We start from the raw sequence: 24,544 nt of genomic DNA on the forward strand, positions 1-24,544 counted from the left end.
AAAGCGGTAGATAATGGATGGATTGATGGATTTTTCGGGTGGGGGATTTATTTATGATGTGAGATACCATCATCGTGGTTTACCGGCACAGGATGTAAAACAAACAAAAATAGAACATCAATATGACACTGTTGAATATGATTTGAAACGGATGATTAAGAGGACGTTGTAAAATAAAACCCTGGGTCCAAGTCACTGCATCGTAAATTACAGCCTTTATTATTTTAGCCCTAACTTTTTTTTTTTTGTCTCAGCTTTGTTGGAGCCACAGAATAACCATTGGGAAACATCAACATCAAAACCTTCCTTTCTATCATGTTCTATCACCCCCGTAAACCTTTTTGTTTTTTGTCATCTAAAGCAAATAAAACAAGAGTTCACTTCAAGGGAAGTTCAGTTTACTTGGTCAGAGCTCAAAACAAGGTCAAAACCAGGGTAAACATCAACTCAACAGGCTGATAAATAATAAAATAAAATTGGCAATAACCCAGAAGCAGAAATCATGCAGCCAGAACCCCCTGACTCCTGAATAGTTCGGCCTGTGACACACGTTTGGCAGCAGTGAAGTGAATGTGGGCTCATTTATAGACTGTGGAGCTGATGAACTGCAGGTGAGGTGAAGGGCAAAGGAGCAGCATGAAGGGCAGGGTGATTGCATGAAGGGCAGGATCTGAAATGACAGGAAAATAAAAGCATTACTAAGATACCAAACTGTTTCCCCGACAGCTTTGTAGCTTTGACAGACAGATTATAGATGAAATAAACCTCTTTGGAGACTTTGTGCGAATTCCAATTCCTTGCTTAACCCTCAATCTCAAAAATGTGCTCCCTCTAGTGCAAGTGCTGTCCCGATTCTCAGAAAAATTAAGTTGAGGGGCAAGTTTAAGGGCTGTATCGCCCTCAATATTGAGATTTTCCGAGACCACCCTTGGGAGCGAGGGCTACCCATAATGCATTGCGTGTTTTGATATAACAAAGATGGCGCCGAAAGCAGCAAAACGAGTACGCTACAAATTAAGTATTTTCTTTGTTAATAGAGATAAAAATGATGAAAACCATTGTATTATCTTAGTTTAGGCCCATATTATGGATTACTGACGTCATTGTTGCGTAACATTTATTTTTATTTTACGATCTTTTGTCAATAGCCGGCCTGGTATTTGTATGAGTATCATCTTATAACTAACTGATAACCTAATAACTTGACTGACAAACAGATCGTATTAAATAATCCTGACGTAAATGTGTTCTTCTTCCTCTTCTTTTTTGGAGTTGACAGACTGGACGCAGCTTTCGCGTTATTCTGCCCCCTACAGTCTGAAGACGTATCTGCATTTAGGGGTGTCCCATTTCTAAGTGACAAAATAACCCTCAACACTTGGTTCTGAGGTCCAGTTAAGATTAAGTCTTGAGCTTGAGGGTTAAGATTGAGGGTTAAGATTGAGGCTTAAGATTAAGGGTTGAGCTTGAGGGTTAAGATTAAGGGTTAAGATTGAGGGTTAAGATTAAGATTAAGGGTTGAGCTTGAGGGTTAAGATTGAGGGTTAAGATTAAGGGTTGACCTTGAGGGTTAAGATTGAGGGTTTAGATTAAGGGTTGAGATTGAGGGTTAAGATTAAGGGTTGATCTTGACGGTTAAGATTGAGGGTTGAGCTTGCGGGTTAACATTAAGGGTTGAGCTTGAGGGTTAAGATTGAGGGTTAAGATTAAGGGTTGAGATTGAGGGTTAAGATTAAGGGTTGATCTTGACGGTTAAGATTGAGGGTTGAGCTTGCGGGTTAACATTAAGGGTTGAGCTTGAGGGTTAAGATTGAGGGTTGAGATTAAGGATTGAGCTTGAGGGTTAAGATTAAGGGTTGAGTTTGAGGGTTAAGATTAAGGGTTGACCTTGCGGGTTAAAATTGAGGGTTGAGCTTGAGGGTTAAGCTTGAGGGTTAAGATTAAGGGTTGAGCTTGAGGGTTAAGATTAAGGTTTGAGTTTTAGGGTTAAGATTAAGGGTTGAGCTTGAGGGTTAAGATTAAGGGTTGAGCTTGAGGGTTAAGATTAAGGGTTGAGCTTGAGGGTTAAGATTAAGGGTTAAGATTAAGGGTTGAGCTTGAGGGTTAAGATTAAGGGTTGAGCTTGAGGGTTAAGATTAAGGATTGATCTTGAGGGTTAAGATTAAGGGTTGAGTTTGAGGGTTGAGCTTGAGAGTTGAGATTGAGCGTTATGATTAAGGGTTGAGCTTGAGGGTTACGATTGAGGGTTGAGCTTGAGGGTTGAGATTAAGGGTTGAGTTTGAGGGTTGAGATTGAGCGTTAAGATTAAGGGTTGAGCTTGAGGGTTACGATTGAGGGTTGAGATTAAGGGTTGAGTTTGAGGGTTAAGATTAAGGGTTGAGCTTGAGGGTTAAGATTAAGGGTTGCGCTTGAGGGTTAAGATTAAGGGTTGAGCTTGAGGGTTAAGATTGAGGGTTGGGATTAAGGGTTGAGGTTGAGGGTTAAGATTGAGGGTTAAGATTCAGGGTTGAGCTTGTGGGTTAAGATTAAGGGTTGAGCTTGAGGGTTAAGATTGAGGGTTGATCTTGAGGGTTAAGATTAAGGTTGAGCTTGAGGGTTGAGATTGAGCGTTAAGATTAAGGGTTGAGCTTGAGGGTTAAGATTAAGGGTTGACCTTGAGGGTTAAGATTGAGGGTTGAGATTAAGGGTTGAGGTTGAGGGTTAAGATTAAGGGTTGGGCTTGAGGGTTAAGATTCAGGGTTAAGATAGGAATTGGAATTGGCTGTATATGTAAAAAATATAATATAAAGTTTATGGTAGTTGTCAAATGACCATGTGCAGCCTTTCTTGCAGCTGGTGTCAACACTTGTCTTAGGTGTTTAAATAAAGTGTTAATTTATGCGCTGATAAGACAACACCTTCTACCTGTTGCTACTGACTGTTTGGGACAAAGTTTGAGAAGTTAATGAATGTGTGAAAAATCCTCATAATTCAGAGACCTTGGGGTTTTTTACTCGTGCTGCCCACGTCATGTTTTTATACAGCGTTCATTGTCTTCCTTTCACTCTAAAATTGAGAAGTTTTAATCCACCGATGTGACCGAGAAAAGAAACGTTGAAAGGAATGTTTTTTTTCCTTTTTGACTTCATACCAATGGATCGGTAAATTAATTCATGCGCTCGTTTAACCTTTCACAGCGTTAGAAATGTTTGAATCTTTTTTAGAAATCAGAGTTTTTCAGTTTGAACAACCTCCAGGGTACGTCGCTGTTAAAACCCTCTCGCAGTTGCCACGTTGTTTTTCGAGTTGGTGGAATGTTGAACTTTGCCATTGAACCTGCAGTCGTTCACGTTTTTACATTTGAATGCAGTTTGTAATTGGTCTCTAAAACGCTTTCTTTTTCTTTTTAAATCTCATTTGATTAAATCCTCTTCATGTCCATGAAGCATCAATGAATAAAGTTTGGTGGGGAAAAAATATGCTTTTCTTATTGATATTTAACAATAATAAAGAGTAGAGAAGGTAAAATACAGCAAGGCTACGCAGCTAATATGACCAGCCCAGGCAGCTAAATTAGCCCCGGAGGCTTTTACAATAGTTGACCTACTTATTTCTTACATTTAACAGTTTTCAAACACAAAAAATTGACTTTCACAGTGCGAACAAACTTTTTTAGATCTCAGAATAATACAGTAAAGGAGTAACCAACGAAACGATTGGTATCATTCAAGGTGCATCATGTAATAAATGTAAAGCAACTGGCCATAAAATCCTCCTAATATGTCACAGAGACTCAGGAATAATGTCCATATAACAAACTGAACTCACCAACAACAACAGTACAGACAAAATATTTGCATTAAAAAAAATATTTTGCAGACTGCAAATCATGTTTATGTTTTGAAATCATGTTTTGGCATGTGGCGCCACCTACCGCCGTCTACCAATCATTGCAGTCAGTAGAGTCTCAGCTGCCGAGCAACCACGGGTTGCCAGTTACGTCAGAAAACCAAACTTAAAAGACCTAGGTATTTTGAATTTGAATGTAGTAACTGTTTTTGACCACATTCTTACATATGGCGCCTTTAAATACTGTCTTTGAGTCCGAGTCAAGTCTGAAGTCACTGTTTGTGTGACTGGAATCCAAAGCTAACTATATGACCCGATTAATCAATCAATCAATCAATCAATCAATCGCTCAAACTTTATTTATATGGCACAAAATAACTTCAACAAGTAAAACAAAAAGGCACAATAGACCTCTCCACCACACCCACCCATAGACCCTCAACAAGGTCATGGATTCAGAATAAATCACATAGAAAGAGACAAAACTGTCAGGAAACACCTTCATCAATTAAGAAACATTAGAAGCCAATGTAAATGTAAGTCAATGGAAGGATGAAGGTACTGAAATAAGAGCAGAGAATAATACAAACGCAGCTTAAAATACCAGACAACAATAAAATAATAAGTGAAAATAGAACAAAAAAGCTACTTGTCTTAGAAATAAGATGGAATAAAAACTATTAACAAATATTAGATTATCACCACGATGAACATCTAATAATTCCTGACTCGATCCATGACCTACATTCAGTTCTGAACTCATTTAGCAAAAACATGCCGCAATGACCCTTTTTCCCCTTGTTGTCTCTTCTCCAGATCCGCTCAGACCGAGACAATAGCCGGATGCTGCGTTACAGCGTGACGGGCCCCGGGGCCGACCAGCCCCCAACCGGCATCTTCATCATCAACCCGATCACGGGCCAGCTGTCAGTCACCAAGCCTCTGGACAGAGAGCACATCTCCAACTTTCACGTAAGAGTTTTCTTCAAGAAAATGTACATTTATTTGTGTTTCCATTGATATTGACTGATTGATTCTTCTTCTTCTTCTTCCTCTAATCTAAAGATACATAAAGTATTGTTTTATTTAAGTAACCCGGTGTACATAAATCAACAAAAATCAACAGAAAGCATCAATGTAAATATCACAGAATTAGCACATTATGCTAGCTTACATCCATTAAAGCATAATTCAGCCTTAATTGCTGTACAAAACACTCGAAAATTAATACTTAGCTCCCCATCTTTGTGAGCCCAGAGTCTGTTTTCTGCTTTGTTTTGGTTTGGTGCGTTTAAATTCATACAATTTCCCTTGAGGTTTGTATGGAAGAGGATTAGCGAGTGCAGGGCCGTTTCTATCTGTTTGGGGTTCCCTATGCCAGATACTATTTGGGGGCTCCTATTTTTTTCAAACTCGAGGTCGAGATTCCTAACTTTTTCTGATTACCCCACAAACACTTACATGCTTTGCAAATATATGCATAACGAATGCATCCAATGCATGCAAATAAAGACAGGTACTTTTAATTCTCAAAAATATAATAAAATAGTCTGAACTTGCAGTTTGGGGGGCCCCTGGTGGCTGTGGGGCCCTATGCGGCTGCATCGTCCGCATATAGCAAGAAACGGCTCTGAGCGAGTGAAATTTTTATTTTTATTTTTTTTTAATAAATAATTCATAATTCTGAGATTATAGTCTGAATTCTGAGGGAGGTAAAAAGTCATAATTCTGAGATAGAAGTTTGGGATATTTTTCAATTTCAATCTCAGAATTCGAGAATTAAAGTCAGAATTCCTCAGATTACATATGTGGGGGGGTTGACTTTGAAATCCAGCTTTATTCACCAAATGCATGGACACATACAAGGAATTATTATTTGGTGGTAGTAGTGAACAAAAATTAAATTAAAGCAAAATATGCAGAATTTTGAGATTAAGAAGATTTCAGTATCCAGAAAATTACGTCTTTTTTTATGGAAAAAAAAGACAAATAAATCAGTCGACGGCCAGCATTATCTCAAAAACTCAGATGCCTCATTTTGTTTTCAATAACCTCGTTTAAGCAGCAGTGGCCTTATTATTAGTTTATATTCCTCCAATGCCCCTGCAACAATTGTAATATTTTAAATTTGCTGCGCTAAAGCTCAAGAGCCTGGAGATCAAAATGCATTAGAAAAAAAAATCAGTCTATGTACCGAGAAAAATAAGGCCATTTTTTTAGAAAAAAAAAAAAAAAAGATTTATCTCCTGCTGCTCTTGATGTGTGACTCTGCTCCCAGCATGCCTCGCCATCTCGGTGACATGTCATTCCCCTGTTTTTATTTTTCATCTTTGCCGTCATTTCTACTTTCATGCAGGGGGAGATGAAGAAGGCCTTCTTTTAAAAGAGCTCTCGCTGTTCGCGCGCTATATCTAATACAGTCGCATCCACCTCTGAGAGCAGTGTCTCACCTTTTGATCTGTTGGAATGCACGTGCACACACACACGAGCGTGCACGCACGCACGCAAGCACATACACACACACAGGGGAGTGGAAATCTGGAGTCGCAGCAGGGTGATTTGCATTTAAGCTGTCTCATGAATATTCATGTGATTGGATGTAGTTGTCAGAGCGAGGAGCCGGGATTGGCCACATGTTTATTCATGAGGGAGGCTTTGCTTCTCTTTTGAGCCTGATACTGTACAAGAATGGAATGTAAAGGAATGAGTTATTGGGGCCCAGAGCTGTGTAATAGCCAGCGCTACAGTATATTCAGCTGGTCTGACCGTTATAGCACACAGTGTGTACTAAATTGTGTCCCTCGGGACTGGATTTCCTTTTTTTTTTTAGTATTGGAAACATCAGAGGTATTTGTAAATTATGGATATTTTTTTATTTTTTCCTCTACTTCAGCTTATTTTAGCCATGGGGTGATTCTCGGAAAAAGAGAATCAATTTCTAACATTAAACTTTACATGACAACACAAACTTCTTAGAAATAAGTCAAACCTTATATAAATATGCTCCTAATGTCAGATGTATTTCTTCTAAACGGAAGGTTGATTTCCAAGATAATCTGCTGTTATCTCATTCACTCGTGGCACAGTTTGCTATATATAGCAGCCTTTTTGCGATTTGCTAATTGTGTTGTGTCACATTATGATTTCAATTTGAAAATGATTAACGCTTCAACCGCAGAATAAATTAACCCAATTTTTCCGCCACTGACCTGTTTAACGTCAGCGTGTTAGCAGTTTTAGCATGCAGTGTGTCTAAGTAGAACATGTTTGGTCGTTAACTCCTGAAGATTTAAAAAACATTTAAAAGTGGCCTAGTCACTGTTTATTCACATAAATGTGTTCATTCTGTGCTGTGTGTGCAGTTGCGAGCTCATGCTGTGGACCTGAATGGGAACCAGGTGGAGAATCCCATAGACATCGTGATTAACGTCATCGACCAGAACGACAATCGGCCAGAGTTCACGCACACCATCTTCAACGGTTCTGTCCCCGAAGGATCCAAGCCTGGTACCAACACACACACACCTGTACACCTTATACCCTAACCCTCTAAAACTAAGCCCTAATTCTGAAAATGTGAGGACCTGCCAAAATGTCCGCACTTTACTAAAATGACCCCAAAACCACTGGTTTTCCATGACGTTAGAGGAAGATTACGTTGACTTGCATTTCATAAATACTACTGACCTCATCCTAACCATACAGCATGTCTTCACATCATGAGAACTTGCTTTTTGTCCCCATAAGGGAGAAAGTCCCCATAATGTGAGTGTGAAAACAGATTGATGTCCCCACAACATGAGTAATACCTAGAACACACACACAAGTACACACAGTCTTGTGCACACTTACCTTCTTTTATAGAATCCTCAGTGGTGACACAGTAGTTGTGAGGACCAGCCAAAATGTCCTCTCTTCCTATGGTTTATATGTAGGTCCTCACAAAGATATACAGTCACCTCAAACAATTAAACAAAGTGTTAAGTCTGGAAAAAGCCCAGTCAATTTGTGAGGAGTGAGGACCTGCCAAAATGTCCTCACTTTCCTTATAGTCACATTACGAGGACTTACTTTTTGTCCCAGTAAGGGAGAAAGTCCCCACAATGTGAGTGTGAAAACTGATTGAGGTCCCCACAACATGAGTAATACATACACAGGTACCTACAGGTTTGTGCAGGACTCTGCATTGACTTCCATTCATTTGGACAAACTAAACAAAGTGCAAACCTCAACCATGACCAGACAATACCTAACCTTAACTTTTAACTTAAAGGCGCCATATGTAAGAATGTGGCCAAAAACGGTTACTACACTCAAATTCAAAAAAACTGAGGTCTTTTAGGTTTCGTTTTCTCCTCCATTGTAACGTAACTGGCAAACCCGTGGTTGCTCGGCAGCTGAGACTCTACTGACTGCAATGATTGGTAGATGGCGGTAGGTGGCGCCACATGCCAAAACATGTTTTCAAAACATAGACATAATTTGCGGTCTGCAAATTTTTTTTTTTTTATTATTATTATCCATATAATATTACTTTTGTGTGTATTGTTGTTGTTGGTGAGTTCAGTTTGTGAACATTATTCCTGAGTCTCTGTGAACTATAAGGAGGATTTTATGGCCAGTTGCTTTAGATTTATTACATAATGCACCTTTAACCACAATTCAACACTTAGCCCGAAACCAAATCTGTATGACAGAAATGAGGTTCTGCCTCATTAGGACCAGGTTTTTGGCCTCCACGAGGCAAGTTCTGTGTTCATGCCAGAAAAGTGTCTTAAAGAAGTAACATAAATATGTAATGCACGCACACACACACACACACACACACACACACACACACACACACACACACACACACACACACACACACTTGTGTATGTAATCCTTCTTAATTAGGCGAAGGATTTTCATGCTCACATAAAGGTCATTTGCTGACTGTTGCCGTTGTTGTTTTTCCCAGGATCCTTTGTGATGACGGTGACGTCCGTGGACAAAGACGATCCCAAGACGGCCAATGGCATGCTGCGCTACAAGATCCTCTCCCAGAATCCTCAGAGCCCCTCCTCCAACATGTTCACCATCAACAACAAAACTGGTGACATCATCACGGTGGCAGCGGGCCTCGACCGAGAGGTGTGTGTGTGTGTGTGGATATTTTTGAGCCTCTAAACCCATATGGAGCAGATGCTCCTCAGCCTGCAGTGTGTCCTGCAGAGGGACAACAGCTTGTAGTTTGTCTCTTGCATCACAAAGATTGTGCGTGTGGTCCGAGGCTGCGCGACCTGGCTGTTTGTGGATGTTCAGAGAGTTTGTGAGCGCGAGTTCCCGAAACGTCTGCAACTTTTAAGGTCATTGCACAAACACGTTGGAATGACTTGGTTGATGTGCTTCCTGGAGCAAAAGTGCAAGAATATGAAAACATTTTTTTTAGGTTCTTAGATTAGATTAGATCAGATAGAACTTTATTAATCCCCAGGGAGGTTTCCCTCTGGGAAATTAAGGCTCCTGCAGCAACTACAGGACCATAACATTTAAATAGCTCAAAGAAGAAATAGCAGCACAACATCAAAATACACAAACGACACCATAACAGCAGATATATTATGTTATATTATAACAGATACATTATTATGATTCATTGATATAAAGATATATTAAGATATATTAAATATAATATTATTATATTTGGCAATATGTTATTGTCATATAAATGAACAGATATGTATTTATATTGATAGTATATCTATCTATATAGATATAGGAAGTTGGTACACATCCAGTGTGCAAGTCTTTTGTGAAATTGTTTTAATTTGGCATAAAAATGAAGAGGAATTACTAATTTTTTCACATGTGTACAATCAACAAAATTGTTGTTTTTCTTCATTATCCCAAATGTAATACTTTTATACTGTATTTATATCAGGATATATATCAGGGTCAGCTTTACAGAGACGGCCATTTTGGACCATCATGTTTCTACAGTAGCCTACAATGGACACACATGGAGTTTTGATGCTAACTGACAGTTTAGCTAACCTGTCAGTTAGGTTGATGCTAACTGACAGGTTAGCATCAAAACTTGTCCATGTGGGCTACATAGTTTGTCCATTTAGCCCACAAACTAAGCATTGTTTGAGTTTTGATGCTAACTGACAGGTACAACACTCTTAAAGTGCATATATATCCCAAATGTAATACTTTTCTAATGTATTTATATCAGGATATATATCACGGTCAGCTTTACAGCGGCAACCATTTTGGACCACCATGTTTATACAGTAGCCTACAATGGACAAACGAAACATTGTTTGAGTTTTGATGCTAACTGACAGCTACAACACTCTTAAAGTGCATATATTTCCCAAATGTAATACTTTAATACTGTATTTATATCAGGATATAATCACGGTCAGCTTTACAGACGGCCAGTTTGGACCACCATGTTTATACAGTAGCCTACAATGGACAAACTAAACATTGTTTGAGTTTTGATGCTAACTGACAGCTACAACACTCTTAAAGTGCAATTTTACATACTGTACATTCACACCTTAAGTACGTCCTGAAGTCTTTAGGCGTTTAAGTTTCCTCCCCCTATCTTCTTACGTTATATTTAGTTGTTTCTCTTAATTCAGGGGACGTTTTCTGCTTCCTATAATTTATCCACTTAATTGCTTCACGCCTAATGTGAATATTGGGGGTGTGTCCAAATTTCCCTCAGACTTCCCTCTCAATTAATGTTGTTTATTTGCTTCGCTCTTCAGCACGTTTTCAGTGAATTATTGTTTTGTTTTGTTTTTTTTACACATCACTACATCAGCAACAGCAATTAAAGAGTGATTTCAATGTTGTTACTGATCGTTGTGTTCTTGACTTTTCCAAGGGAAAATAATTGAATGTGTGAAATGTTTAAGTTTTAATTGACGTTACAGATGGTTAAAAATGAGCGCACATTAAAACGCGTACACACACACACACAGTGTTAAAGCCAGTTACCTTGTTTTATTGTCGCGGCCGATCGGTGTGTGTTGACTTTGTTGTTGCAGGGTTCACAATCATCGGCGTCGTTTGAGTTAAGGAGACATTAAATTTAACGCCAGACCAATTATCAAATGTGGGTTTAATGATACCTTTAATGTTTTTTCTCCAACGCTTTCATTAAAGAGTTCTGTTTCTGTCGTCAACTGTAACAGTGCTTTAAATACATTTATACAACCGTGACATTCTCTGTAATATTTGAACTGTGAACTTATGTCGTAAAAAAAAAAATGTATTTACCTTTGTCCGAGGATAATAAATATTGGGATACTTACTTCATCTGAATTAACTTCACTTACAGACCGGAGAATTAGATTTCCTTTTTCTGTCTGACGCCCGTCTTTGTTCTCTGCTTTGTTTCCAGAAAGTGACTCAGTACACGCTGATCATCCAGGCCACAGATATGGAGGGAAACCCCACTTATGGTCTGTCCAACACTGCGACCACTGTCATCAGGATCACCGATGTCAACGACAACCCTCCAGAGTTCACCACGGACACAGTAAGTCCTCTCTTTCTTTGCCTCTCACTCACACACACACGGATGTTTGTGGCGAGGACACTCAGAGACATGATGAACAGCCCTTTACCCTAACCTTAACCATCACAACTACAATGGCTAACCCTTAACCCAACCCTAATTCTAACCATAAAAAGCCCCCTTAAAGAGTGAGTGACAGAACATGAGGATGGGTCCACACAGAGAGAATAGTACAAGAACACACACACAGCTGTCCTTTTAAGGACTCTTCATTGACCTCTATTCATTTGGACAAACTAAATAAAGCCAAATCTTAGCCACAAACTTAACCAGTTCATCAGAAATGAGGTTATGCCTCTAGGGATGCAACAATACGAATAGGATGCCACAAACTGTCATTTAAAAGACACAATTCTACAAATATTGTTCTCCCAAAAAGAAAAGAGAACTAGCACAAATGTGTTTTATCTATCCGATATCCGATCCAATTTGATTTTGACCAATTCCCATCCCTACTTGCCTCTTCAGGACAACATTTTGTTCCTCATGAGGACTACTGGTCCTAAGACAGGGGTCTTCAACCTTTAGTATAAAAAGAGCCATTTTTGTCCCAAATAAAAATAATCTGGAGCCTTAAAATCCTTAAAATTATGATAAAATCACATTTTTTAACACATATACTATATTTAAAGCACTAGAGTTTGTCGCAAGTTGATACCCAACCTCTAAAGTGTATAAAAAACGACTTTGAAATGACATTTTATGTACAATTTTATGTAGTTTATGTCTGAGAAAAATTTGCCTGGCCTAAGTACATGGATCTAAAGATGGACAGGACTCCAAATGTGAACTTCTTCATGTACACATTATTTAAATGGCTTTTGTGGGAGGTTTTTCAATTGAATGTGACGGACAAAATATCAAAAACACTTTTATTTATGCCTTTAACTTGACAAAAAAAAGTGTGAAAAACATGAAAAGTTTTTTTCTTCGAAGCTAGAAGGAGCCACTACAGAGGGGCTGAAGAGCCACATGAGGATCTAGAGCCACGGGTTGTAGACCCCTGTCCTTAAGAGATAGCAGAAACAAGAATATATTCACACTTGAATTCTTGTATCGCATGCTAAGCGAAGACGTGGGAGTTGTGAGGACAAGACAAAATGTCCACACTCTCCCAAAACGGTTTATATCTATTGATCCTCCATATAAACATATACGCATAAGCGCACAAACACACACTTTTGGATTTAATCTGGTTTCCACACACACACACATCAAAGAGGATGTGTACAGTAATGGCTCTGAAGCAGCAGCCTTCTTCTTCTTCTTCTTCTTCTTCTCGTTGTCAAAGAATCCTGCACAAACAACTATTCACTCTCACACTCACTTGTTCACCTAAACTCCCATCTGCATGTTTTTGGACTGTGGGAGGAAGCTGGAGTTCATGGAGAGAACCCTCGCACACACAAAGGGGGAACACAGAACCATCGAGAGGCCCCCAAAGGCAACAATGATTGCCACTGTGCTACAGTGTGACCCCAATGAAATGTTCAATTTCCCCAGCTCAGCTAAATAGGTTGGACAATAAGGAGCAGTGTAATGTCTGCGATGATCTCATTAGTTTATCAAGGTTTTAATATATATATCTGTGAATTTTTCTGCGTTTTTTTATCCATCTCTCTCCAACTTCAGTTCTTCGGGGAGATTCACGAGAACAGGGTGAACGTGATCGTCACCAACCTGACCGTGACCGACAAAGACCAGCCTCACACGTCAGCCTGGAGCGCAGTGTACCGCATCATCGCCGGAGACCCCACCGGACGCTTCTCCATCCCCACTGACCCGACCACCAACGAGGGCCTGCTCACTGTGGTCAAGGTGAGACTCACCTCTTTCACGCATACATTTAAATAATGAATGTGAAACTTTGTTTAAAGAAAGCCAACGTCATGTTCTCCTTCAGTGCTAATAGCAGGGATATAAAGCTGCAATGCAAAAATATGGTAATTTGGGTATAAAAGGTTATTAATATTATGGCAATACCATCTTATTCCTATAGTAGCTATCTTTGTTTGGGAAATGAGGAAGGATACATTTCAACTCTATAATGTGGTGATTGTGTATTTTGATTCCCAAACATTTGTATAGTCATTTATTGTATTGATGACAATAATGGTCATTCTCTTATTAAGTTATCCATCCATCCATCCATTATCTACCGCTTTATCCTCCACCAGAGGGTCGCGGGGGGTGCTGTGCCTATCTCAGCTGACATTGGGCGATAGGCGGGGTTCACCCTGGACAGTTCGCCAGTCCATCACAGGGCCACAGACAGAGACAAACAACCATTCACTCACACTCTCGCACCTACGGTCAATTTAGAGTGACCAATTCACCTAATATCCCATATCGCATGTTTTTGGACTGTGGGAGGAAGCCGGAGAACCCGGAGAAAACCCACCCACACACGGGAAGAACATGCAAACTCCTTGCAGAAAGGCCCTTGTTCCAAAGTTGTCCCAAACGGGGCTCGAACCCAGGAACCCAGGTCTTCTTGCTGCAAAGTCAAGAGTGCTAACCACTAACCAACCGTGGGCCCCTTACTAAGTTAGTCACTGTAAATGACTAAAAATAAACAGGGTTAGTACACAGAGCATTGCTGTAAAAGCATCTCCTTTTTAAGCCAACATTACTATTGTTATTACCAATATGGATATTGCATTAGTAATATCCTTATTACTGAGTAAAGACGGTACAACCATACAATTGCCATGTTGTAAGTGTCAACTAATTGGAATCTGACCAAGAATATTTCCTTATACATAATTGTATACATATGTATGTGATATGGTTAGATAAATGTATGGCTTTTTCCAGTTTAATGATAACATACATACCTAACATATGGTCTATTGGAAGCATGTGGTTGCAAAACAGAAACGGCCCCAGGATGGAGCCTTGGGGAACTCCATGGCCTTAATTTGTTAACTTTACAGGGAACATGTCCCCATGTGTTTAGGTGGTTAGTTGTTATAGTTGTTAAGTCCAATTACTGATATAAAAACAATAACAATCTGATTCAAACAAAATATTTAAATCATGTAAAGTTACAAGGGCCTTTACAACAGAGCAATTGATGCTAGTTGTAAAAGCTAAAACATGAAAATAACGACATTTTCTGTGGTAAAGGATTTCCATTTGTCAAATATTAGTTTTTATGAGTGTACAATAACCAGACTGTATAAAGCATTGTTTTCATTACACAGAATTAGTCTTTTTTATTAACATCAGTGGGTCTTCTCTGTGGAGGCTGTCATTTTCGACCACCGTTGTTTAAAAAGTAGTCTACAATGGACAAACATCTTCTACAGCATGCTAAACTCTACAGATTTACTCTTTTAAGAGACACACCAAATCATAAAAGTGGGTTTTACAAAGTAGTACAAAAAAAAAAATCTGACAAAGTTTGCTCCGCTGAGGGCTCCAAGTGGTGTCTCCAACTGTGTCAAGTTATAGTGTCTCCGTGATATTGCCAGTATAAGTGAGAAGATCTAGTTATACTGAGACACTGTTTGTGTTTGTACGGCTGTCTCTGAAGACTGCGACAGGAGCCGCCTCAGTTCTGTGCTGTGGTCAAAAAAAAACAGTTTGGAAGACATCAAATCTGTTGTTAAATGCCAAGAAGTTGTTCAGCTGCTGTGGAACAGCTTTCTCATTTCCTCGACTCAGAGGCAGGAGATTTGATATGGGGCTGTTATTTTTTTATTTTTTTTAGGAGAGGCTTGATGACGGCAGTTTTCACACTTTTCGGGGCCTGTGGGAAAAACACCTGACAGAAGAGCTGTGGTGCAATAACATGCAATTAGAAACATTTCCGTGCAGAGGACGTCTGTTGGCAGAATATCAAGGCAGCAGGTGGAGAGTTTCAGATGTTTGACAACGTTCTCTGAGTTTGTCTGATTAATAGTATAAAGTTACGTCATGCTATGAACATTGATATGAAGTGAATACAGATTAGATTGTGGCTTTGGCTGCGTTTCTTTGTCTGAACCCGAGGAAATATTGGCCAAAATGTATATTGTCCAAGCCCAACAAATACAGTTAACGTAAGATGACCGTTAACGCAGATGGTTGTTAGCCTTTATTTCTCAGTCACACACCATATGAGTCATCACCAGCACTTTTTAGTGTAGTAAAATTGCAGGTTCACCATTAACAACAATCAGTTCTTCTTTATTAACTCTTGTTGAAATACATAATCCAACCATTGTGGTTTATTTTGAGGTGTTCGCTTCAACAAGTGGTGTGTTGCATTTACTTTCCTGTCGTAAATGGTAAACCTAGGTTATAAACAGAAACACTTCAGATTATTATTATTATACTATTCCATGGCTTTCTGGTCATTTCTGAAGGGGTTAAAATGCAGAAAAATTGCGAAAATGTGATATTGGCATGGTGCGTTGTCCCCAGTGCTATAGCACCCCCCATGGTGAAAAGCGATCCAAATTTAAGTTGCACCGAATTTCATTTGTACTTGTTATACAGCTAATTACAAAATCGATTCACAGTATTTTGCGCTATGTTGCGCTAAAAGAACTTGAAATGTCCATATGAGTTGACATGACCCAACGTGACCCAACAGTCATTTCAGCCTAAGTTGTAAACAGAGACACTTCAGATTATTATTATTACTATTTCATGGCTTTCTGGTCATTTCTGAAGGGTTTAACGTGCAGAAAATCTCTGGAAACTTCAGGTCACGTCTGGTGATAAATGCGATATTGGCATTGTGCGTTGCCCCAGTGATAGCAGCCCCCAAGGTGAAAATCAAGCCAAAATTAACTTGCACCTAATTTAATTGTTTTAAATCTTTCCGTTGCATTAAAAGAACTTGAAACGTCCATATGAGTTGACATGACCCAACGTGACCCAACAGTCGCATTTACAGGGTTTGACTTGATAGAACATCACTGTTGGTTTCACCAATGTTCAATTTAAAACATCAGAACTGGGTTGTGGAGGACTGCAAGAAAAGAGTGACGTCATTATTTTCTTGCAGTTCTTACAGGTTGTTCTTGACACATCATCAACGCCATCAAGACGATTAATGTTGCATAGATGGAAAAATATGCAGACTAGGTAATATTATTGATGTGGGGTTGGAATTATCGTGAGCTGTCGAGGATGGCACACGGACTCTTAACCCGAGGGGGAAACTGAGCAAAAACTGTCAATTTTGGATTATGTAGATCTAGTGCCATTGAGAAGGATTTGTTGTTGTTCATTTCTGTTTTGCGGGGTATGTACAGGCCTTAAAGTGGGTTAGCATTTCTTCAAGGCTTTATACCATCAGTTATCTAGTTAAATAGAGGATATATGACGAGGCTAAGTGGCTGCCATTGTTTAGTCCACTTTATCCGACAAAAAACCTCATCATCCATGGGGAGAACAGTCTTTTTAAAGACCTCTGTTTAAGCCGTGTATTGTTGGCTGGCTCAACAGTTAAACGTCCTTTGAGTGGCTAGCATCTGTGCCGGTATATTTTCATGACATGTTTTTATTTTAAAAAAAAAGTAAAAAACATGTCTGATGCAAAAGCAAAGCAACAGACCCACAATGCGGTTCTGCGATGCTGGAGGCCGCTCTATTTGGAGTGAATGAGAAGGCGTTCCAGTTCACGCCTCCACCGCATATGTGTGAAACCAGCGTGTCTGCTCAGTAACCATGGAAACATATGCCTCTGAACTAGCCTGCGTACTACCAGGATAACTGTCGAGCTTCATCAAGCTGCGTCTCAAAGAATGTCCAGAACAGAAACAAGTTCTCAAAGGACAGATCCGTGCAAACGTCTTTTTACTCTCACTCTTAACATCAAGCGTTTCACTTAAGTTCAACAAATCTCATTAAAACTAATCATTTGAAACAGTGTTTCACGACCCTGCATGTCCTGCCTGTTTTAGAAGTGTCCGTGTTCCAATCATCAAAAACGAAGAAGAAGCAGATCACAGCATTCCCATTCACTGAAGATGAACAAAAGGAAGATATTGACCCAGCTCTGAAGTAACGTTAACAAAATCACTGATTTCACTGAGTTGCCTTCTCATTCTTGACACCTTTTTTCAGTTCAGCATTTATAATTTAATTTATAAATGATTATATATAATCATAATAAGAACCCAACTTTAAAGACCAGTATTTTAGTGTAGGTAAAGCTGGTGCCTGGTTTTCAATAAGGCTCAGTACTGGGCCCATTTCCGTTTCGGCCCTTTCATGCATAGACATGACACCAATTTACATTATTAATATACAGCTTTAAACTCTGAGAAACTCGGAGGTCCAGTGTAGCAACAGGTTCATGGATTGAAAATTTAACAGTGCTACATGTATGACTGATTTACTGTGAAACAAATATGACGGAAGTGCAATTAACAGTGAAAAGTAGCGGCGGCTAACACATCCCCTCATGTACAAAACATAATTGTGATTTAATTTACTGCCAATGTTATTTTTATGGTTTGAATCTAACTTTAAAGACCAGTATTTTAGTGTAGGTAAAGCTGGTGCCTGGTCTTCTATAACAGGTAGCCAGTGTGGAGTGCCACAAGGCTCAGTACTGGGCCCATTTCTTTATTCTCTTTCTTTCTCCGTTTCGGCCCTTTTGAGCATAGACATGACACCAATTTACATTATTAATATACAGCTTTAAACTCGGAGAAACTCGGAGGTCCAGTGTAGCAACAGGTTCATGGATTGAAAATTTAACAGTGCTACATGTACGACTGATTTACTGTGAAACAAATATGACGGATGTGCAATTAACAGTGAAAAGTAGCGGCGGCTAACACATCCCCTCATGTACAAAACATAATTGTGATTTAATTTACTGCCAATGTTATTTTTATGGTTTGAATCTAACTTTAAAGACCAGTATTTTAGTGTAGGTAAAGCTGGTGCCTGGTCTTCTATAACAGGTAGCTAGTGTGGAGTGCCACAAGGCTCAGTACTGGGCCCATTTCTTTTTTCTCTTTCTTTCTCCGTTTCGGCCCTTTTATGCATAGACATGACACCAATTTACATTATTAATATACAGCTTTAAACTCGGAGGAACTCGGAGGTCCAGTGTAGCAACAGGTTCATGGTTTGAAAAGTTTACAGTGCTACATGTACGACTGATTTACTGTGAAACAAATATGACGGAAGTGCAATTAACAGTGAAAAGTAGCGGCGGCTAACACAGCCCCTCATGTACAAAATATAATTGTGATTTAATTTACTGCCAATGTTATTTTTATGGTTTGAAGCCAACTTTAAAGACCAGTATTTTAATGTACTAAAAGGTCATCAATAACAGGTAACCAGTGTGGTGTGCCCCAAGGCTCAGGACTGGGCCCATTTCTTTTTTCTCTCATTACATGCTCCGTTTCAGCCCTTTTATGCATAGATATGACACCAATTTACATTATTAATATACAGCTTATACACAAATTTGTCTTTGCCAGAAATAATTCTACAATTACACACAGACAATCCTGTGTCGCCATGTTAGCGAGGAGGCTTACTTCCGGCTACAACTAGTGCACAACATTAGCCTCGAGTAGAAGTTAAATTCCAGCTGGAACTTGTCAGGATTAGTTTATCCACTTGGTGATGGAATACCTCAGGGACCTAGAGAGGAGAATGATATCTTCTTCTCTTTCAAAGCTTGGAACAGGTGACCTTACAGCTTCTGAAGAATGCTTTTCAAGTGTCAGTTTGAAATGTAGTGCACCGACTAAACAATAAATGCAGCAGAAAGTCATATTTCAGTACCAACAGTCTGTTACAGCTCTTCTCTGATTAGTGCTCGAGAAGCACTGATAAACACCAAACACCTCAGCTTTCACAGAAACAAATCTATTCAACACATCACTTCAGTCTCATCTCACAATTTCAGACCGCTGCCTCACAAAATAATTCGACCCTGGGTGCAGCTTGAATGTTATTTCGCTCTGTAGCAACAACATTTCAGGTTCTTCGTAATATTATCTATCAGACCATATTCTTTGGAAAACAGAGTGTTTTTTGTTGTCTTTGCACATGATTTTCACCCAAAATTTGCTCACGGTTGGCGAGAGCAATCAGCAATTGTCTGCGCCCTGTTGGGAAGCAGGAAGCATAGTCCTTTCTGGCATCACACAGATATGTTTGTACATCTGCTGGTAACACCTTTCTGACGAGGCTACTTTGTCTCACGTCGCTCGAGTACAAAGCGAATGTTTACCATCACAGTGAGGAACCCTGATCTCATGTTGCTCACATGTTGAGAGTAGTTCTCCAAGCAGCAGCTGAGCTCAGTGGGACGGAAGCGTTTACTTTTCATCTCGTGTTTGACGTGTGCGGGTTCTCGGGAAAAAAAAACAAAAAAACATAGTCAAAGCTTGTCACGTGCAGCGTCTTCTGCTACTTTTACTCCTTTCTCTATGACAGGAATTAAAAATTAACCACCTTTTTACTGTTTAACTGTCAGTGTACAGGAGGTTTTTTGTTGTCGCTGGCGGTGTTTTATGGCACCACCTTTGCATCTCCTGCTGCTTTTACCTTCCTTTCCGTCCAAGTTAAGCTGCATTGATGAGAATTACCAAACCAAATTTTAACTTACTGAACGTAGGGCTGCAGGTAACACTTAAGCTCCGCCCCACATTAGAGGTTAATTGGCCAGATTTTGGTCCTGATCTGGCCCTTCTGACAAAAGTGGGCGTTTTCCGATTTTAACCCTTGAACACCAACGTATCGCAGAAAACACGTTTACGCAAGCATCACCATAATTGCACAACGTTTTGCGCTATTGGGAAAATTCCACCGGTTTCTGAAAGCTTGGAAGCCAGAGAATCAGCATATTTTTCCATATTTTGGCCTGTTTTTTGAAGTTGAGACAAAAACTAAAACAAATGTTATTTTAAATGTTGTGCTATTCAAATTGCACATTTAATACGCAAAAATCAGGTGTTCGTGTACAACTGCTAAGTAAAATGTTTTGTTTTTCTTCATTTTAAATTGTCAATACACTACTTGCACGTACAGTAAATTGAACATAACTGCCAGATATTGAAAGTTATTCTGGCAAAAATGGGCAAAAACACTTTTGGGACATTTTCTGGCCCTTTTATGGTTAATATTAGCACCAAAAAAAAGGGCAAATGGGCATTTTGAAGTTACAGGTTAAGCTGCTTTGCCAAATTATCCTGTTGTCTTCTCGATTTCAAATCATAAGTATTAAGCATGTCTGATATTTACGACTGAACAGTGATTGGGGGGCGTGAGCAGAACCCCAATAACCGATGAGAGCGAGTTGACCGAGAGGTGGACGTTGCATACTTTTGTTTAGAACCGTAACTTGTGAGAATCCATGACGAAGCCGACAGTCCATCTTTATGTCTGTTTATATTCTGAAGTCACGTTAAATCACACGAGATTCTGTGAGATCCCAAATCCCTTGTATTTCCTCCCTGAAATTGTTTGACTAAACACCAAGTGTGTGGTCCTGGATCGTTGAAATACCTCTAGTTCGAGGCAGGGCTGTATTTTCATACATTATTAATATGTCGATTAATGGTTTAGTTGTTTGGAACCATAAAATGTCAGACGATTTGGGAAAATATTGATCCGCGTTTCCCCAAACCTCAAAAAGGATGGTGTTCTCAAATGTCTTGTTTTGTCCACAAACCAAAATCAATCAGTTTTAATGATTCCTTTGCTTCACGGAGCAACGTGAACAGAAAATATTCACAATAAAGAAGCTGAAAAATCTGAGTGCTTGGTTTAATTATTTACAAAAACACACAGAAATTATCAAAAAAAATAGTTGGAAGATTTATTTAATGATGGAAAAAAATGTAGCATACAGATGGCAACAGTAAACATCAATGTGTAAACTTAGATGCAGGGAGATAAAACAGTGTTTGAAGCATTAATGTAAACGTTGATAGTCGTACGGCCGCTAATAATAGTAACATATGATGGTTTATTATTAAAAACTGGTTATGAGCATTATCTAAGATCAGCTGCCACCTCAAATCAAAGATCCACGGCCGCCGCCGCCGATGCATCCACGATCCTGGATGTGCAGCGATAAAGCACAGGCGCTGTGAGGAAACATTAATGTGATGAGGAGCGGGAGAAGAAAGGAAGAGGCTCAATGTGCCGTGTATGAGGGGCCGTGTAGGCCATAATTCCTTTTTTACCTCTCACATACACAATTTTACCTCTCACATACACAATTTTACCTCTCACATACAATTTGTTTACCTCTCACATACTCTCTTTTACCTTTCCCATGCAATTGTTTTACCTCTCACGTGTAATGTGTAAAACATGTAATGTGAGAGGTAAAAACATTTAATATCAGAGGTAAAAACATTTAACGTGAGAGGTAAAAACATGTAATGTGAGAGGTAAAAATATCTAATGTGAGAGGTAATAACATCTAATGTGAGAGGTAAACACATTTAATGTGAGAGGAAAAAACATTTAATGGGAGAGGAAAAAACATGTAATGTGAGAGGTAAAAACATCTAATGTGAGAGGTAAACACGTAATTTGAGAGGTAAAAACATTTAACGTGAGAGGTAAACATGTAATGTGAGAGGTAAAAACGTTTAATGTGAGAGGTAACATGTAATGTGAGAGGTAAAAACATTTAACGTGAGAGGTAAAATTGTGAATGTGTGAGGTAAAATTGTGTATGTGAGAGGTAAAATAGTGTATGTGAGAGGAAAAAAAAGGGAATTATGGCCTACACGGCCCCTCATAGCCGTGTCTCCAGACGATCCAAGCCTACGACGGCAGAACCTGGTGTAGAACCTGATTCAGGTCCAAACAGACCTGAATCAGCACTCGCTGTAAGGTTATAGAAAAAGGAAAGTTTGACGCTTACTCTTTAACGTAGAGAGGTCAATGTTTTTGGAGTGCAAGACAGGGGTGTAACCAGCTTTTTATCGTTCCACCCTCTTGTACCTCTGCTCCCTCTCATGACCTAACCCTCAATTTCCTTTAAATGTCTTTTTAATTTGCTCCCTGTTTTATAATGCGACATTAAAACAGCATACAGCGGGACTGTTTCTTTTATTGCCAGAAGAGAAAACAGGGAAAAAAAACTTCACAAAATGTCCTCCTTCTCTTCTTCTGTGCAGCCCATAGATTTCGAGCTGACTCGCTCCTTCATGCTGACAGTGGAGGCGGAGAATGAGGTGCCTCTGGCCCGGGGCATCCACCTGCCTCGTCAGTCCTCAGCAACGGTCTCCGTGCGAATCCTGGACATCAACGAGAGCCCGGAGTTCAGCCCAAACCCCAAGTCCATCAAGCTCGAGGAGGGTCTACCTGCCGGTTCTCTGCTCACCACCTTCACCGCGCAAGACCCCGATCGCTTCATGAGACAAACTGTCCGGTAAGATCCTCGTCATGAACGATAAATTACGTGTATTTATTTTTTTATACTCAGTCTGTGCGTGTTTATGCCAGTTTTAATCAATATCTGTCCTTTGAGAAGAGTCTTTAGAAAATCCTTGAGTGTCTCTAGATCCTCTCATCTGGTCATCTTTGAAATTAACCTTGCATTCATTGGATGGAGTTGTTTCTGAATTGCCACTGGTGTCATGAATAGCGCAAAGCGTGCATTTAACGCAAACGTGCGACCTCGTCAACCTCGTCATGAATGCGACCACATTTCATCCATTCGCGCAGGCTATATCTTCACATGGCAGAAATGCTGTGATCACATAAGTGGCACATTTTCTCTTTGACACGGGCCATTCTTTATTCTAGTTAGAGATGGGCTTGAAAAATATATTGTGTTTTTCTCAAGCCATTTTTTCACAATAGAAATGCAAGTCTGTTTCTTTGTTTAAATTTAACAGCACACTGCAAAAGTGATTTTTATGGTTTGTATCCTACTTTATAGCTAGTGCCAGGTCTTCTATAACAGGTAACCAGTGTGGAGTGCCCCAAGGCTCAGTACTGGGCCCATTCCATTTTTCTCTTATTACATGCCGAAACGGCCCTTTTATGCATAGATATGATCAATTAATTAATGTGCATTATTAATATACAGCTTATACACCACTTTTTCTTTGTTTTAATAATCCTCAGCATATATTTACCGTTTATAACACAGGTGTCAAACTGCCGGCCCGCGGGCCATATGCGGCCCGCCAATCGCTTAATATTATGTTATAATGAAAACATGGCCCATGTTGAGGCGCAGCTGCCAGCGAGGTGACACAATAATATATGTTTGTTAGCAATGTTAGCAAAGGTGTCCAAACGTTTTGCGGATTCACAATGGTGTGACCATGGCAACCCATTCGCCACGATACATGAAGTCAAATTTCCTGAAACTTGGCGGGAAGACCATGGCCTCAACTCAACAGGAAGTCGGCCTTTTTTAATTTTTGCCGTCCATTGTGGCAATTTGTGAATCTATGTATGTTTCTACAAATCTACTTAGGAGCAATGTTAGCAAAATTGTCGAAAGGTTTTGCAGATTCAAAACAGCATGACCATGGCAAGCCTTGGTGAATTTTGACCATTCGACCTGATACATGAAGTGCCCTATAACTTCGGCATAAATTGAGTTCCACCAAATTTCCCGAAACGTGGCGGGAAGACCATGGCCTCAACTCAACAGGAAGTCGGCCTTTTTGAATTTTGGCATCCATTGTGGCGATTTCCACCCTACGTAAATGAGCTAGACACATCGAGAATTTGTTTTTTTCCCACTTTTTGGTCTCTAGGCCGGCCCCCTATTGACCACACCAGACGTTCATTGGCCCCCTGGTCATTTGACTTTGACACCCCTGGTTTATAAGATCTGAGAAGGTCTGAGAATGTTCTACAATTGCAAACAGGGTCATGACCGTTACATGACAAACAATAACTCACTTTAGGAAAAATCTGTGGTTTACTTACTTTAGTCATTTACATTAAACCAGTCGTCAAATCCTGTTTCCAGCAGCACAGAAATGTCACCGAACGACAAATTGATGCATTCGTGTCGTGTGAACTCACAGTTACTGCTGACCACAAGACAAAAGTGTCTCGTCGAGTGTCGGGTGCACAGGAATCCGAGGACTCTCAGAGTTGTGTGTTGTGAACTTGGCTTTAGAGAGTCTGAGGGACAGCAGCAGCAGGGGAGTGGAGACAAGACTGCAGAGAAAGTGCATC

At 39.7% G+C, this 24,544-nt stretch overlaps 1 protein-coding gene across 1 annotated transcript in view; it reads left to right on the plus strand.

Moving 5' to 3' along the window:
* LOC310926209 (cadherin-2-like) overlaps positions 1-24,544 on the plus strand; it is a gene marked incomplete at both ends in the record, with an annotated part of 136,919 nt that overhangs the window by 70,806 nt on the left and 41,569 nt on the right. The window contains 6 exons of the mRNA XM_083888308.1: positions 4,645-4,800; positions 7,191-7,335; positions 8,789-8,961; positions 11,231-11,368; positions 13,040-13,225; positions 22,516-22,769. Coding sequence (XP_083744434.1) covers positions 4,645-4,800; positions 7,191-7,335; positions 8,789-8,961; positions 11,231-11,368; positions 13,040-13,225; positions 22,516-22,769 — 1,052 coding nt within the window. The remainder of the gene's footprint in view (positions 1-4,644; positions 4,801-7,190; positions 7,336-8,788; positions 8,962-11,230; positions 11,369-13,039; positions 13,226-22,515; positions 22,770-24,544) is intronic.

The sequence above is a fragment of the Microchirus variegatus genome (assembly GCF_963457635.1).
Source record: "Microchirus variegatus genome assembly, chromosome: 4".
Classification (NCBI taxonomy): Eukaryota; Metazoa; Chordata; class Actinopteri; order Pleuronectiformes; family Soleidae; genus Microchirus; species Microchirus variegatus.